At 37.6% G+C, this 18,775-nt stretch overlaps 1 protein-coding gene across 1 annotated transcript; it reads left to right on the top strand.

The window, feature by feature from the left end:
• Positions 1-7,212: 7,212 nt before the first annotated feature.
• Positions 7,213-8,118, top strand: LOC131041893 (ABC transporter B family member 19-like). Its single transcript, XM_057975123.2, has one exon. It carries the CDS (start codon positions 7,213-7,215, stop codon positions 8,116-8,118), a length of 906 nt encoding a protein of 301 aa, XP_057831106.2.
• Positions 8,119-18,775: the final 10,657 nt, after the last annotated feature.

The raw sequence follows: 18,775 nt of genomic DNA on the forward strand, positions 1-18,775 counted from the left end.
AAATTTCCTTTTGTCTCATAAATTCAGTTTTATCATGTTGCAAGTGAATCAGATCTATCTTCAACATATCATTTTCATGACTGAGTCTTATATTTTCATTTCTAGCATCATTGAGTCTCCTAGTCAGGTCATCTTCATTCTTCTTCCCATCTTCAATGTCTTTGCAAAATCTCATCATCATGTCTTGCATTTCATTCCTCATAGTACTATTTTCTTGCCTCAATTTGTTCACAAGATCATTAAGAGTTTCCTTTTCATCATCATCACTTTTCATCCTCCCATGAAGTTCTTTTCTTTTATTTCTAGCAACAGTAAGATTCTCATGTAGTCCTTGAATGAATTCCTGTGCAATCCTTAGATCATCTTCAAGTTTGATATTCTTCAACTTCTCTGCATCATACTCCATAGGAGCTCCTTGTAATCGCTTTCTCAAGTTTTCCATCTGTAACGGTGTTAGAATCTTCCTCAAGTTGTTAGGCTTTTGAAAATAAAGGACCACGCTTTGATACCAATTGTTAGGATTAATGATAGTCCTAAAGATACAAAGAGGGGGGTGAATCAGTATCTAACTAATTAAGTGAATATTTGACCTTATTAAGTATTTTGCATTCCAAAATAGTGTACCGGTAAATAAGAGTTAATGCAGTAAATAGGAACATTAAAGATAGCATAGAAAACACACCATAAAACAAGATTTTAACGAGGAAACCCAGTGTGGGAAAAACCTCGGTGGGATTTGTGACCCACAATATTCACTCACTGGCCAATGAATGGATATTACTTACAATGTGGTGTCTGCACATGCAAGAAGGCCAACTTCCTAGAGCTCACTGCTCAATTTACAAAATGGAAGTCTCACTGACTTACAAAATGGATAATGAGAATCCAATATAATGTACTGCTACAATTCAACATCTGCTATGCCAGGTTCAGTATCAGTTTAAGCTCATACTATAACCATAAACCTTATACAAAATCTACCTTAATATTCGCTCATCACTTCTACCATATCCATCATACGTCCATCATATTCTTTTTTCTTTTCTAAATGATTTACAAGATCTCATACATATATGAGTCTATTATAATATACCATGTCAGCTTTATAAAAGATATTTACAATTAAATGTAATAAACAAAAGTTTGTTCATGTCGGCTGGGGTGTCAGTATACATTGTTGTCGCTGCCAGTGAAGTTCATGCCAGTGTCGGTGCCTGTGCCTGTAGGTGGTTGTATCTGCCGGTGGTTGTGCCTATCGATGGTTTACCAGATGAATGCCACAAGGTTGTCTGAAGGTTTCCACAAGGTTGCAAGGTTGCCATCAATGAAAACACCTTCAATTCTCATTAGAGTGTACAATGCCAACAAAATTTTTGAGATCAGATCATGGAGGAGAATTCACATCTTGTGAGTTTAATAACTTTTGTGACAAGCATGGTATCAAAAGACAATTTTCTGTTCCCCAGACACCTCAGCAAAATGGAGTTGTTGAAAGGAAGAATAGAACTATCTTGGATGCTACTAGAACAATGATGATAGAAGCTAATCTACCTCATATCTACTAGAGAGAAGAAGTGAGTACAATGGTTTATATATTCAACAAAGTACATATCAAAGGAGAAACTAGTAAGACACCTTATGAATTATGGTTTGGCAATACACCTATAGTTAAGTATTTCAAAATTTTTGGTAGTAAATGTTGTTGTTGTCATGTGGATTTGCACCCAATGCAAACTTGAAATTCCAACCATCGAGTGACACATTGGACTGCTCTCAGGTTGTGGGTATCTTATTATGAGAGCAAACCTCCAGATTATAGGTTGGCTTCCTATTTGATAACCTAATACTAACTTGAAATTGACTTGGAAAAGGAATAGAAGGATATGCATAAAATGAAACTATTGATAAAAAGGTGATCCACCAATGGCTGAAACTGACTTACAAATGCTTACAAACCACACAAAATACTCAAATAATGAAGCTCTATAAACTCACAACTCAAATATGCATGCTTGAAAAAATGATTCATATGAAAGGTTTAAACTTTAATATGTTCGCTAAAGGAAAACACTAATACTTTTACAGCTTCAAACATTAAATACAACAACACATTCACTAACCTGCATAAGATGCTGCATATGATCATAATAGTGAGGTGATAAGATGAAAATAAGGATTCTATAAAAATCACAAAAATTCACTCTAAGAAACTCACACACAATGCTTGAACAACACAAATCTAAGAAGGAAATGGACTTCTTTATTGATCAATAAGAGGTATCTACATTACAAATCTGTAGAACTCCTTACAAAAATCTGAATATTACTCATGAGAAATCTGAAAATAGTCATAAGTAATGAGTTACAAGAGCAAGTTGTTGAACCAATACAAACTCCAAAACTCTAGAACTCTCATGCCCCAAAACCCTAGTGAAAAACCAACACTTATACAAATGACCTCCAAAATTCCAAATTTGAATTTTGGCTCTCAAAAAAAGAAAATGTGTTGTCATTTCTCCACCAAATCAAGACTCTAACTGAAAGAAAAACTCCTCCAAAACTACTGACTTCTCATCATGTCGTGCTTATTGACCACTAGACACCATCTGTCTACCACATGTCAACCACTTCATTTGCCACTGGATGCCATCTGATCAGTTGCTGATCCACAATGAGTAAAAGGTGATCATCTCTACATAGTGGATCAGCAACCACCATTGATCCATCTCAAACCTGCATGCCCTTTAATCAACCCTTTTCGGCATGTGCTTTGTCACCAAGTTGTGGTGAGTATTCAGTGATCATCTTCCCATTGCAAAATAGCAACAACCATTGGATCTTTCTTGATCACCATTGATCTACCTTGATCTACTCGATCTTTAGTCTCTTTGAGTGGCTTTATCTTATGCCATGGTGTCACCACGTGTCAGCCTCTATTTTTCCATATGATCCACCTAGGCACCACCTCAACTTCCACCTAGATGCCACTTCACCAGTCGCTAAGTCATGGAGATTAAAAGTCGAGCACTTTCCCATAGCGGTATAGCAATAGCCGTCAAATCCTTTGCAACCTGCTTGCCTTTTAATTTGCCCTTTTACTACAAAAATTGGTTGTTTTGAGACATGCACGCATGTGAGGGGCCCACCAACACTGAGCTACAACTTGCCAAAAGCATTTAAGTGTTGACACTAAGGATATATGCAGCCTTGCATATAAATGCAATAAATTTCCTCCGTGTGGCCAATGTGGGATAAATGGTCTACACTTGGGCCTTTCCATTGGGTCATTAGGATAACATGAAACCATTCCCCTTTAGCTGATGACAACTTTCCATGCACCACACTACTCATCGGGTCATCGAGGTAAGTCTTACTGATTGCAGTAGGTCTTGCCGATATGGCAAAAATTCAAAAAACTAACTGAGCTAGTAGCAAAAATAGGTAACATTTTTGGCGACATCTGTTATATGTTTTCCTGCTAAACATCTTGACCAGCTACCTAACTCTATCTATTGGGCATAGAGTCACTGAGACTGATAGAAAACTGAAACAACACATCACACATGACTGCAAAAACTCTCTTTTCTCTCAAAAACCTATCCTAATCTATTAAGTACAAGTGTGTGGTTTATGGAAGTGAGCTTAACACCTTACTTTCATGAATTAGGCATGTGTATTAACAGATTAGGACAAGACAAAACAACAAAACACTTCTGAAACACTGCAACAATTTATTGCAGCTATATGAGGGAGATGTCGTTTATGTGTGATAGGGGATAAACATATTCCTTGTTTCATATATTGGACACCTCTTTTTTATAGCTTCGGTGGATTGCAGTAGTATGACTCTTATTACACCTTCTGAACTGTGCACTAGGCACTTAGGGAAAACAAAACTACAAACTGACCTACTATGCAAAGCACTTATTACCACTAGAAAAACTAAAATATGTACAAATTTTAGGCATATCTCAAAATAAATGCTTGAGGTGAATCCCATTGACTGGGATTGGTTCAACTTCACCATCCAACTTAGACAGCTGGAAGGCATTGTGCTATTTGCACTTAGAAATTATATAAGGCCCACTCCAAAAAGCATCAAGCTGTGTATGCTTGCCTGACCTACTCTTGAATTCATCCCATTTCAGGACAATGTCACCTTCCTTGAACACTCTAGGAGAAGCCCTCTTATCAGAATATCTTTTCATTTGAGCTTGGAGATGCTCAATTTGCCTCATTGCCTCATTTCTAACTTCCTCTAGGTCAATCAGCTGAGACAATCTTGCTATCATAGGCTCTTCTTCAATCATATCCAGCTGGTTAGATAGATCAAGGGCTGGAAACTCAAGTGAAATAGGCAACCTTGCTTCTTTTTGGTGCAGGAACACCTATGGAGCACCTATGAAGACCTAAGGAGGCAAGGTGCACTAGAGTCATTGATAGGACTTCATGAAGAATCAATGAGAAATGAAGTCTAAAAGGCCTTTAAGGTCTTAAAACAATTCAATCATGGTCAACAGAACCAATAAATGCAATGAATTGTAATAGAAAGGTCAAAAAGTGTAAAATTGTCAAAATTGGCAATTAGGCCTAGAAAGTGCTAAAATTGGGTTTTGAAGGGTAGAATAGGTTTGTGAGGAATAAAAAATATTTGAAATGTTTATAAGGTCATCTTAAGGCCATTTTTATGTGTTGGTAGAGTTAGGGATCAAGTTGTTTCATATTGACAACTTTGTTTGTCAAATGACAACTTTTTGAGCAACTTTTATTATCAAAATTGCAAAAAATGACAAAAATAGGTGGTTAGAGGTAGTTGGGTGGTTATAATTCGGTCTTGAAGGCCACAAGTGCTATAAAAGGTTGTAAATTAATGAAATTGAGAGATATGGTGAGTGTTTGTGTTGGGAGTATTTAAAATTGAGTCAAAGTTTGTGGGCCTATCTCAAATTTTTGCTCTGTATGATAGAAAGGCACCTAAATAAGTCAGTTTGAATGGCTTAGTTTGCGAGAGGGCAAAGTAGAGCTGGTTGATTTTCAGAGGGTAAGGCTCGAGATTCATGCCCCACACCTTTCATTTGACCTATTCAGTGATGTGCAACTTTCAGAATTCAATTTGGATAAGTTTATGAGGTACCCGTTTTGAGGGGTGAGCTGGAAGTGCATTTTAGGCACAAATGCAGATTTTATTGAGTAGCCTACTTTGAGCGATTACATATTTTGCCCTGTTGATTGTCATGAAAAAATTAAAATTGGATTCAATTCTATGCATAAATGTGAGTCAGTCTGCAAAATTTCAAGTCCTAACAAATCCATCTGCTTAGTTTTCAAAGCCAAATCCGTTTGCAGTTTCTGTGTTTTGGCAAGTCTCTGTTTCGACAGCTAGTCGGAGCCCTGTTTTGACTAAGTGTAAAAGTTGCCTCAGTAAGCGTCATGCCCTAATGTTTGTTCCAAGCTAATGTTGGTATAAATGGTGAACTAAATTTAAAATTTCAAGCTTTTATCAATCCGTTTGATCGGTTTTCAAAAGGACTCATTTTGCCATCAAATTCAGTTATCCGCACTTCCAGTGTTAGATCAATTAATGTAGCCGTTTTGGTGAGCGCACCATTTGCATCCTGTCAGTCAGGTGATCGAACTAAGAATTCAAAGATTTAATATGTACCTAAAGGTACCTATGTTTCGAATTTGAGAGCCTACGGAGGTCGTTTGATATTTTTGAGAAAGGCATCATGTGTTGCCAGGACATTGATTTCATCAGGTCCGCAGTGTTGACAAAGCCAGTTGGGCATTTTCGGAAATTAATACTTCTTCGCTTGGGAATCGTCTTGAAAAACCGTTTGGTACAATTCATCCTTGTATATCAAAGTACACGCCTGTCAGATGGCGAGCTCTAGAAAGATGTTTTGACAGGTTTGAAAATTACGTCTTCGCAATTAAATGCGAAAATTGTGGCGTAATTGCCTGAAGAATGTAAAATGCAATTTTATGATCCGAAAATGGTGCCGATCATTTCCAGAGGTATGTTTGAGGTCCGCGAAGCATTCCAGGGGTCAGTTGCATGAAAATGAAATTTTTTTTTTAGTCGAACCCACTTTGGGGCCCAACCTGGCTCACGCCTATGCATTGATTTTGTGGCAAGAATGCTCTTAGTGCATGACTTTATGATGCATAAAGATATAGGCTTGCATAGTAGTGTCATTATTTGTTCATGTTGAATGTTCTGCAGACCAATGTTCATGGGAATGGAAGTGTTCATATAGGCCGAGAAGAGAGGTTCCACCTTTAGTTCGATCCCGCAACTGAATTCCATGAGAATAGCGTTCTTTGGAATTGAAATCACTGTGTTCTTTGTGGACAATATCCCAATTAGGAAAATACAACATATTGAGATGGGCAATGTTTAGCGGTTTTGTAACTTCAGTGCATTTCAGCGGGTTGATGTCATGTATGGCAATGAAACATATGCGATTGTTGTCACGCCATCACTAAAGAGTCCATTAACTTGAGTTTCATGAGATGTATCCCTGAAGTGTGGACGATACAATCTAGATTTTGAGCATGGTCAATAGATTCCAGGAAGCCCCAAATCAAATGCCAAATAAAGCCCCAAGCGTCATCACGAATGAGGAAGGATGTTAAGTTGAAGACTAAATAAAGTATGGGCTGGCAGATGTCTTGAGGTTACAAGAGCTTTTGAAGCAAGCAAATTCTAGTTATTTCCTTCTCCTCACGTGCAGCAAAATAGACCTCCAAGGCAGCATGGTGGCTAAAGTGGTTTGCAAGAGATTTTAACAGCTCACGTGGTAAAGAAAAGGGGGAGGCAGATCCAAGGTGACTCATAAAGCTCAAACAACATCCAGAGTCGCGGCAACCATTACTGAAGAAGTGCTTTCACAAATTCGAATTGTTTATTCCTATGTTGGGGAGTCTAAGGCCATGGCATCTTATTCAAAGATGTTAAAATCTACAGTTAAGTTGGAGTACCAAGAAGGACTGGTTAAGGGTGTTGGAATGGGTGCTATAATGGCCATATCTTATAGTTCGTGGGCTCTGCTTTGCTAGTATGGAGGGATCCTAACGAGGAAAGGCATTTATAAACCTGCATATATTTTGTCTTCGCTTTTAAATGTGCTTTTTGGAGTAGTAGCCATAGGGTACGCGGTATTAAGCCTAACTTTCATAGTAAAGGGAGTGGCTATTTATATAGAAATAATGGAGATCATTAATCAGACACCAATCTTAAAAGACAATATTGATGGGCCTGAAGTAGATCAACTGGAAGGCATTATCAAATTTAAGAACGTTTGCTTCAGCTATCGTTCAGGTCCAGATGCCATTGTTTTACACGATTTTAACTTGCTAATACCTGCAAGAAAAACACTAGCTCTTGTTGGTGGCAGTGGCTCGGGAAAGACCACTGTAATTTCTCTTCTAGAAAGGTTTTATGAACCTACTCAAGGACAAACACTAGTAGATGAGCTTGACATTAAAAGACTCAATACGAAGTGGCTAAGGCAACATATAGGGTTGGTAAGTCAAGAGCCTATTCTCTTTTCAATAAGAATAAAGGAAAACATACTGTATGGAAAGGAGGATGCTAATGAAGAAGAAGTGATGGTGGCTGCAAAGGCTTCCAATGCACATGATTTTATTACCAACTTCCCTAAAGGGTATAATACCAAGGTAGGGGAAAGAGGAGCACAACTTTCTGGGGGGCAGAAACAAAGAATTGCACTGGCAAGAGCAATTTTGAAGAATCCAAAGATATTACTTTTGGATGAGGCCACCAGTGCCCTCGATTCTGCTTCTGAGCATCTTATTCAACTGACTCTCAATGAGCTTATGATTGGCAGAACAACGGTGGTGATAGCACACCGCTTATCTACTATTAAGAAGGTCGATACCATAGCTGTTATGAAAGATGGGTGTATTGTTGAAATGGGAAGCCATGATCAACTAATGGCCAAAGAGGATGGGGGCGCATATTTTTCTCTAATAAATTTGCAGGCACCAGATTACTGCAATAATGACACAGAGCAGACATTACAAGTAATGCCAAATTTAAGCAATGAGAAACAGATTCCAAGTGTAATGCAATTCTTCCAAGCAGCGTGGTAATTAAAATGGCTTGCAAAGGACTTTAGCAAATCTCACGTGGAAATGAGAAAGCAAAAAATGAAGCTCCAGGCCTAATCGCTTTGTCCCACATGCGCTGGGAGAGGGACGGTTTTAGTGTTTATATTCAAAAATGCATAGTATTATAGTGTCTAAGCCTTAAAGGCTTTTGACACAAGGTGCCCATGGGCACCCAAAGCGGGCCCACGCGTGAGCATGTTTCTCGAGGTGATGGAGGCGGTGACTAGACAAAGACAAAGTGGACCCCATGCAGGCACGCTTCTCGAGGCAAACATGTGAAATTTTGCAGACGAAGGCCAGGTTAACGAGCGAGCAGGTCCGAGAGAGATCAACGGCTCGCGCTATTTCGCGAAGGAAGACGCACGAAGTTTAAACCCCACGAAATAGCAAGAGTGGACGAGAGTCATCCACGTGGCACGTAGGTGGCGGGTACAGTCAGTGGTCCAGCAGGCGGGTCTCAGTGAGGTGGCACCCAGTGGCGATGATGTGGCATACGAGTAAGCAGCACAGTGGCAGTGACGTGGCCGACAAGTGGCAAGGATGAGGTGTCATCTCAGGTGGTGCCCAATAGACCCCATCAGCCAATCAGACCCCGCCACGTGGCAAGGCGTCAGAGCACAAATGGAGGCAAAAATCAAATTTAAAATGATTAAATGATATAGTTTAAACTATAGAGAAATTTGAAAAATTTAAATGTTTAAGCATATTGGGGAATTAATTCGCCCAGGACTCAATTTTTAGCCAAGGTATAAAGTGTTATATATTTTCGGAAAGCTCTCGGAGCGAAGAATCTGATTATGAAGTTAATTTGGACAAATGTGGGATATTTTAGAAGCAGTTTTCACGGGAACAAAATTCAGTTAGAGAGGAGAGACACTTGGCAATTTTCTGTTGTGAATTTGTTTTTCTTCCCTCCTCTTTTTATTCCCCATTCTTCTCAGTTGTAAGGGTTCCAGAAATTTGGAAAATGCTCCAGATTTGTTGGTTTCCACTTTCTGAATATCAGGACCCAAATTTGTAAATTCTTTTGGTTTGTTTCAGGGTATAGGATTGCAATGCATTGTTGTAAACGTGATTTTAGTTGCAGGTCTCGCTTGTGTCAGGCATGAGTAAATTCCTCACAGTATTGTCTCTAGGTATGCATTTCATTATCATAAATTGAATCCTCAAGGAGGATGAAGATTTGTCAATTTTAAGGAAATTGTGTGACTGTTTACAGGTATCCTTCAAGGAAGGTTTTAAATTCTATAGTCAGTCATAAATGATGAAATGTATTTCCATATCTGATAAATTTGTGAATGAATCAAATAGTGCATTAATATCAGGTATTGGTGCATGAATATCTTGTTTAAGGAAAACAAATTTGGATCTATGATTCGTATTTGCAGTTCTGTCTGTAACTCTATTGCCCAATGAATAAGGCACTAGTCTTGCAAGTTTAAGGATGGTTTCAGATCAATATTTTAAAAGACAAATCTATTTCCCTTTATGTTTAGGGGTGTGTTCTTCTCATTCCAAGCTCTGTTTCATCCTATTGTTTGTACAGATCTAGCCAATCTGTAATGTTCCCTAACCTATTGAGCTTGTGAAATGATCTATCTGCTTAATGTTGATGCAGTTATGTGTCTGTAATTGTTGTATTTAGTGCATCAAAAGGGTGTCCCCCCCTAGGTCTAGCAGAACCTGAAGTGCAGGAGGATCAACTGGGGTCCTATGTTATGTTGTCCAAGCCCTAATGTGTTTTTGTAGACTGAAATTGGCCATTTCATAGAAATATTTGTAGGTGTTCTTCGGTTATCACTTTTGGTGAACAACAGTTTGGTCGAAGGCAATCATTTGGAGCAATAAAAACCATATTTTTATGTGCATTTTCTGATTTTTTAATGTGACAGTCAGATCTCTCATTGGTTTTGATGCATTTCATGTTTTTATTCTAAGAGATTATTGATTAGAGGTGATAGAGGAATGACTTAAATCTACTTTAGAGGTGGTGTCATTAATTTTCATTGTTTTTATCAAATTTATTTGCATTTTCATAAAATCTGCCAGAACCTTGGCATAAGATAACCATTGGCTTCATAAATGTAGTATCTTTTGTTTTAATGCATAACCAATCCTCATTTTGGGTGGAGATGAGGCCAAGGGTGTATAATACCTATACATGGTGTGTGCAAGGTGTCATGTAAGGGTTTTGCATGTTCTACATGATGGTTTCCGACTGTTAGGACAGTCACAGGGGCAAATTGACTATTACAGTCAAGTAACGAAGGCTTTGTTTGATATGACAAAGTGTGTGATGGCCAAGAGGGATAAGGGGAGTGTTTTTTAGTATTTTGAAAACCTTCCTAAGGTGTTTGAGCAAGTGGAGTTCCCAAGGAAGGGCTTAAACTAGTGGGTTTCCAAAGATAGTAGCAGACTGTCATAGTGTGACAGAATGATAGTCACAGAAAATGTGGCCTGATGCGGGGGAAATATCTCGGAGTTGAACTATTGGATTTGTCTAAATTTTTAATATTTTGTTCTAAATCAAGTTCTTCAGAATCTCATTGGAGCGATTGAGGAGTTTTTAACCTATAGAAAAGTTATATACCTCTATGTATAGGTATATCTAAGAGGACAACAAGAAGGTAACTTTGGTTTTATTTAAAGAAAGTGTTGAGCATTTTTGTTTTGTGAACCTAGTTTGAAGTTTAGGGGGTTGTAATGTTTTCAAATGAAATGTGGAAAGAGTATACCTTGGTGTTAGGGTATTAAGGAGGCTTAGGAGCCAAGTGTTGATCCTAGAGTTGGGTCCAAGTGAGTGAGTAGGTTATGAAAACCTTAAGAGTGTAGCCTTAGGCAATTGATGAGATGATCAATCATGATCAATGGGAGTTGGAAGGGAAAGTGTGTTTCACCTAGCATGTAGAAGGATCCTCTTGTGTGTCTACTTGAGTGACTAAACCCTTGAGATGTCTAGAGTAGGAGGTCCATCTACATCAATTGGTATCAGAGCAAGAAAGTAGATCCTTGCAAAGGAGATATTGAATGTTGAGAGATAGGAGTTATAGCCATCATGGAAGAAGAGGAAAGAAGGAGGGCAAGGTATGTTCAGAGGCTTCCTATATTCATAACACAATGCAAGTGTAGGGGAAAGGTATGCAAGGTTGTAGTTTATAGTGGGTCCTTTAAAAACATAGTCTCAATAGAAATGGTTGAAAAGTTGGACCTACCAAAGGCACCTCATGAGACACCTTACAGAGCATATGGGTTGAGTGATGATCAATGGATTGATGTTAAAGAACAAGCATATGTTTATTTCAATATTGGTTCATATTATGATGTTATCCAATTTGATCTTATGCCTTTGAGTGATTGTCATTTGATCTTGGGAAGAGCATGGCAATCTGATAGGTTTGCCCTACATGATTGTTACAGAAATACATACAACATCAACAAGGATGGGAAGAAGTTTGTATTGAATCCATTGAAGGATGATGGAGCATCTTGGGGGATTTCAAGAAGGATAGGTTTGATTGGAAATATAGAGTTCCTAAGGAAAAAGGAACATGAAGATGAAGATAAAGAGCAAGTGAAGGATTGGTTGATGAAGGGTGATGGTGCAATGGAGCAGACAACCATCAAGAGTACAAACATGCATGAAGTTGGGGCAGAAATTCCAACAAAGAAGGTGGATGAAGATGCCAAGGTTGAGGTAATTTGTCCATTGGAAGGACAAGAGCACAAGGTGCAGTAGATAAGTGTTGAAGATGATGGTGAACCTAAGGATAAAGAGGTTCAAAATGTTGAGAAAGAGATGGAAGACAAAGGTACTGGTGAAGAAACCAAAGAATCAAGTCTTGGAGGGCTTGAAGTTGAGGAAATGATTTTGATTGGTACTATGATATTTCCATTGACAATGGGAGAGGGTATAGGGCAGCAAGATACCCCTAAGACATCAAGGTGTGTGGCTAATGAAGTGGCAAGAGAGTTGAGTGATAGTTTGGTATGCCAAGGAGAATGGCATGAGGATGAGGTTGCAGAAGATGCAGCAGTTGAACCTAATTCATGGCAAGAGTTTGAAGCCATATTTGAAGAATGGGAGAAGTTTGGTGATTTTTGTAAGGCTCAAGAGGAAGAAGCCTTGTAAATGAAGATTGAGAGTGAGATAGAGGTCCAAGAAGAGGCTCAAATGGTGGAATTTTTTTCTCCAATGATGGAGATATTGATGCATGATGTTGTTTCTATTTTTTCTAATCCCTTTGTTTTAGGTATGCAGGGATACTTTATTGATAACCATGTGGAAATGATCCACAATGATGGTGTAGGTGCTTGGCCAAAGTACCAAATGGAGGAGCTAAGGTGCAAGGAGCCACCAAGGCATGGATTGATTTTCCTTGTAGGGTACAAGAAGATGGTACCTATGAATTGGAAGACCAGAAAGAGGAGGCAACCATTCAAGGGGACCTTGAATCTTCTATCCTTGGAAGTATGGTGTAGGAGCACCTATGGAGCACCTATGAAGACCTATGGAGGCAAGGTGCACTAGGGTCACTGATAGGACCTCATGAAGAATAAATGAGAAATCAAGTATAAAAGGCCTTTAAGGTCTTAAAAAAATGTAATCAAGGCCAATAGAGCCAATAAATGCAATGAATTGTAATAGAAAGGTGAAAAAGTGTAAAATTGTCAAAATTGGCAATTAGGCCTAGAAAGGGCTAAAATTGGGTTTTGAAGGGTAGAATAGGTTTGTGCTGAATAAAAAATGTTTGAAATGTTTATAAGGTCATATTAATACCATTTTTATGTGTTGGTAGAGTTAGGGGTCAAGTTGTTTCATATTGACAACTTTGTTTGTCAAATGACAACTTTTTGAGCAACTTTTATTATCAAAATTGCATAAAATGACAAAAATAAGTGGTTAGAAGTAGTTGGGTGGTTATGGTTCAGTCTTGAAGGCAAAAAGTGATATAAAAGGTTATAAAATAATTATATTGAGAGATATGGTGAGTTTTTGGTCGAAGGTAATCATTTGGAGCAATAAAAACCATATTTTTATGTGCATTTTCTAATTTTTTTATGTGACAGTCAGATCTCTCATTGGTTTTGATGCATTTCATGTTTGTATTCTAAGAGATTATTGATTAGAGGTGATAGAGGAATTAATTAACTCTAATTTTGAGGTGGTGGCATTAATTTTCATTTTTTTTAACCAAATTTATTTGCATTTTCATAAAATCTGCCAAAACCTTGGCTTAGGGTAACTAGTGGCTTCATAAATGTAGTATCTTTTGTTTTCATGCATAACCAATCCTCATTTTGGGTGGGGATGAGTAAAATGTTTTATAATACCTATAAATGCTGTGTAAAAGGTGTCATGCAAGGGTTTTTCATGTGCTACATGATGGTTTCAGACTGTTAGGACAGTCACAGGGGCAGATTGACTATTACAGTCAAGTGAAGAAGGCTTTGTTTGATATGACAAAGTGTGTGATGGCCAAGAGGGCTTAGGGGAGTGTTTTTTGGTGTGTTGAAAACCTTCCTAAGGTGTTGGAGCAAGTTGAGTGCCCAAAGAAGGGCTTAAACTAGTGGGTTTCCAAAGATAGTAGCAGACTATCATAGTGTGACAAAATGACAGTCACAGAAAATGTGGCCTGATGCAGGGGAAATATCTCGGAGTTGAACCATTGGATTTGTCTAAATTTTTAATATGTTGTTCTAAATCAAGTTATTCAGAACCTCACTAGAGAGATTGAGGATTTTTTAACCTATTAAAAAGTTATATACCTCTGTGTATAGGTATATCTAAGAGGACAACAAGAAGGTAACTTTGGTTTTATTTAAAGAAAGTGTTGAGCATTTTTGTTTTATGAACCTAGTTTGAAGTTTAGGGGGTTGTTATGTTTTCAAATGAAATGTGGAAATATTATACCTTGGTGTTAGGGTATTGAGGAGGCTTAGGAGCCAAGTGTTGATCCTAGAGTTGGGTCCAAGGGAGTGAGTAGGTTATGAAAACCTTAAGAGTGCAACCTTAGGAAATTGATGAGATGATCAATCATGATCAATGGGAGTTGGAAGGGAGAGTGTGTTTCACCTAGCATGTAGAAGGATCCTCTTGTGTGTCTCCTTGATTGACTGAACCCTTGAGATGTCTAGAGTAGGGGATCCCTCTACATCACTTTCCCATACACAATCATTAATGAAGACATTCTAGTGGACCTCTTTGGTATGATTCTATCATCCCATAAGGCTGATTTGAGCTTGGTGTGCCAAGCTCGCTGATTTCCTTCCATGGTACTTTTGATGATTCTGAGTAGATTGTTATTTGTGGACTCATCTTGTCTATTTCGCTGAGGGTAATAGTTAGATGTGGTGTTGAGATAAACACCATTCTTTACCTCCCAATTAGATATTCAGCTCCCTACAAAAGCAAGAGCATTATCTAAAACTATAGATTTAGGGACACCAAATCTAGTTATGAACTCATCATAAAAGTTCAAAACAATTGTCTCATTTACTTCCCTTAGTGCTACAGCCTCAGTCCATTTGATAAAAAAATCACTGGCTATGAGCACCCACCTTAGGCCAACGCTTGAAGGTGGATTTATGACTCCAATGAAATCCAAACCCCACTTCATAAAGGGTTGTTCTACCTTAATAGGTTGCAATGGCAGCGTTGCCAACCTCTCTTTTCCTACAAACATGGCACATTTTTTACACTTTCTAACCTAGGAACATGCATCTCTGAACAAATTGGGCCAATAATAGCCTCCTTTCAAAACTTTCAGAGTTGTAGCTCTTGCTAAAAAGTGTCCTCCTATTGATCCTTCATGAAACTCATGCAATACCTTATCAACCTGATCAAAATCTATGCACCTCAATAATACACCATGAAAAATACTTTTTAAATAGAAAACCATTCAAGAGTACATAGGGAATGGACAAAAGTCTATAATACCTTCTTCTTGACTTACTCAGTCCATGAGGACACTCACTAGTCAGCAAGAAATGAGTCATTTCTTGTATCCAGCTAGTAGGAGGAACAGTAACAACTACTTGTTCTTTGTCTTGGAGGGCTAAAACAACCTTCTCCTCATCCTCTTCATTGTTGTTTGTGTGATCAGAAAGTTGCTCACATAGTCCCTTACCTCTGACCAACTTGGTGACCTTAATATCAACATCAAATTCCATCACCTTAGTCACCCAACCAACCCTCTTATCATTTAAGTCTCCGCTGAGAAAAAACTCTTTAACTGAAGGGTGAGAAACCATCAACTTAATCCTATTGTTACCCACCATATGCTTAAACTTTTTCAAACTCCTAACAAATGCAAGAACATGTTTTTCAACAAAATAATATTTCTCCTCATAATCCTTAAGGCCTTGACTGAAAAAGGCCAAAGGCTACTCCAAACCATTCTCATTTTCTTGAACCAACATAGCTGAGATGCTATCAATAATTCCATAAGCATACAAATTAAAGTCTTTTGATAAATTTGGGTTTAACAAAGTAGGAGCAGCTGCAAGTGCCTCTTTTATAAGATCAAATCTCCTCCTCCCATCCTTAGACCACTTGAAAGGGATATCATTTTTCAACATAGAAGTTAGAGGTTTTAATAATTCTGCAATATTTGGAATAAACCTCCTAACAAAATTAATCCTACCCAAGAAGCTTTGCAAGCCCTTCTTGTGTGCTGGTAGAGGTAAGGAAAGAATAGTACTTACCCTCTCTTGATCAATAGTAATACCTTCTTTTGACACCACATAGCCCACAAGATTACCCTCATGAATAGAAAACACACATTTATTTGGGTTAAGAGATATACCAAACTCTCTACACCTCTCAAAAATTTTCTTTAGGTGAGTTAGGTGTTCAACTGAATCTCTAGAATAAATAGTGATATCATCCAAATAAACAAGTACAAATTTATACATCAAACCATGAAATGCCATATCCATAGTAGGTTGAAAAGTGGCACCAACATTTGACAAACCAAATGGCATCTTTTTATATGCCATAGTCCCCCATTTAGTTGTAAATGTTGTCTTAAATTGATCTTCATCCTTCACTAAAACTTGGTTATAACCTAAAAATCCATCTAGCAAGGAGAATCTCTTAGAACCTACAATAACTTACAGAATATGCTCCATAGAAGGCAATGGATATCTATCCTTCAATGAGGCTCTATTGAGATGTCTAAAATCAACACAAAGTCTGATTTCACCATTTTTTTTCCTAACTAGGACAAGGTTTGACACCCAAGAGGTGTGTTTAATAGGAAAAATGATGCTGCTCTCAATGGGTTTATTAAGCTCTTTGACCGTAAGGGGCTCAAGCTTTGGATTAAGAGGCCTCTATTTTTGCCTAATAGGTTTAGCATTTGGCTCAAGCTCTATGGTATGTTGGGAAATACTAGGGTCAAAGCCTTTTAAATCAGAATATTGCCAAGCAAATATGTCACTAAACTCTTGGCATAGTAAAACAAATGTATGCCTTTCCTCTAAAGTAAACACCTTGCCAAGGTTTAATAACTTATCCTTGAAAATATCAACATTTTCATAATGTTCCTCCTTGATTTGCAAGTTGGATTTTTCTTTTCTCACTTGATCATCCTCATTGAAAATTTACTCCAATGTGACCAAACCCTTAGGTAGCTTGTTTGTTTTTAGTTGTATGACCTTATTATCATACTGTTGCTTGAGATTTTCTTGGTTGGTATTTGAAAACTCTTCTTCTTCCCTCAAAAAGTTAATAATCTACTGATCACTATCAAAAACTTGCCAATGATCAGCATTGTTAGGAATGGAAGACCTAACAATCACTTTTACATATTGATGTTTATTAATATTTCTGATATCACTTGGAATATTAAATTGTGCTCCTATTGCAACAAGTCTATTAGCATGTTTATTAAGATTTCTAGGAATAGAAAACATATTGAAAGCTTGGAAATCTTCAATAAGATCCCATACCCTATGTTTATAAGACTTTAAAAGATCATTCTTAGTGGTATGGAGACCTCTTACTTGGTTGACAACCAATTCACTATCACCATAAACCTGCAAATAGTTCATTCCTCTCTTTTTTGCCCATTGTAAACCATGAATTCAAGCCTCATACTCAGTTGTATTACTAGTGCAACTAAAAGAAAACCTGAAAGTTGCATAATACTTATCAACAATAGGAGAAATCAACATGCAAACACCACTAGCACCATTCTTACTTCTTGACCCATCAAAATAGAGCTTCCAAAGCTCATTTTGATGTTGATTATCTTGTTGTCCAGCATCCTTCATCAAGTTTGGGATAGTAGAACCTTGTTCATGAAACATATAGAATAGAAGGTTTACCTCATCCATATTTTAAAAAGGATTTTCCTCAAGATTCTCAGCTACCCATTAATCTAGAATAATGTCAAGAATGCCATCAATAAGGGTGTTTAGATCACGCAGAATGGGTTGCTCATCCTGCTCATGAATAGTTAAATTGGCATTGACAGCAATAGGGACATAGGGTTATATGTGATCATTAACTAAAGCTTCTGATTTAATAGTTACTTTAGTTCCATACCTAGTCCTAAAAAACATATGTGACCAGTTAGATGACAAATAACCCCTAATTTGGTTGTAAAGTCTCTTCATAAGAAAATTGTAAAGTAGGGTAGTAGGTGTTAGGATTCCCACAAATACTGAGAGGGGGGGTTGAATCAGTATCTGATCGGTAATTAGAATTTATTACTTTAAAGCATGCAGAACATATTATAAGAGTGTACTAGTATGCAAGAATTAATGCACTAAACAAAATTAAGAACATCCATGTGAAAAACACACCATAACACAAGGATTTAACGAGGAAACCCAATGTGGGAAAAACCTCAGTGGGATTTGTAACCCACAATATTCACTTACTGGTCAATAACAGAATATTACTTACAATAGGGGCCTACACATGCAGGAAGGCCACTTGCCTTGAGCTCACTGCTCAAAATGGAAGTCTCACTGACTTACAATGTGGATTATACAAATCCAATAACTTGTACTGCTTTATAATAGCATCTTCAATGCCAGATTCAGTACCAGTTTCTACTTTGTTCTTTACATATACCCTTAACCTATATTTCACATAATAGGTCTACCTTTATTCACCTATCTCTTCCTTACAAAATGTTCTACAATGACTTCTTATATATACAAGTCATTTTACAATGATATCAAGTCAGCTTACAAAGTTTTTACAATAATAAACAAAATATAATATAACAAAAATCCTGTTGGCCTTCTATGCTGGTGCCAGTGTCCTATGTGCCGATGTAGAATGTGATCTGCTAATGCTAGTGTAATGCCTTGCTGGTGCCATAGGATTGTAAGGTTTCCATCAATGAAAAAACCTTCAATCACCATCAATGTCTCATTGGAGTGTGCATATGCCACCAATCTCCCCCTTTGGCATTGATGGCAACACTCATGAGAAATTAAAAAAGTATCCAAAACTTGTAATCCAAAAAAGTGAAAAAAGTTTCCAAAAATGTGTGCTCCTCCTGAGAATATGATTCTTGTGATTTGAATTTGCTCATACTACTACTCCCCCTTTGGCATCAATGACAAAGGTTGTCAAGATGTTAGTAGAGTTTGTAGTTTCACCCTTGTACCTATGTGATTA

This window comes from Cryptomeria japonica, chromosome 11 (genome assembly GCF_030272615.1).
Source record: "Cryptomeria japonica chromosome 11, Sugi_1.0, whole genome shotgun sequence".
NCBI lineage: Eukaryota > Viridiplantae > Streptophyta > Pinopsida > Cupressales > Cupressaceae > Cryptomeria > Cryptomeria japonica.

Excerpts from the sequence above, each read along its gene's own strand:
- LOC131041893 (XM_057975123.2), top strand. The coding sequence starts at position 7,213 with ATGGAGATCATTAATCAGACACCAATCTTAAAAGACAATATTGATGGG.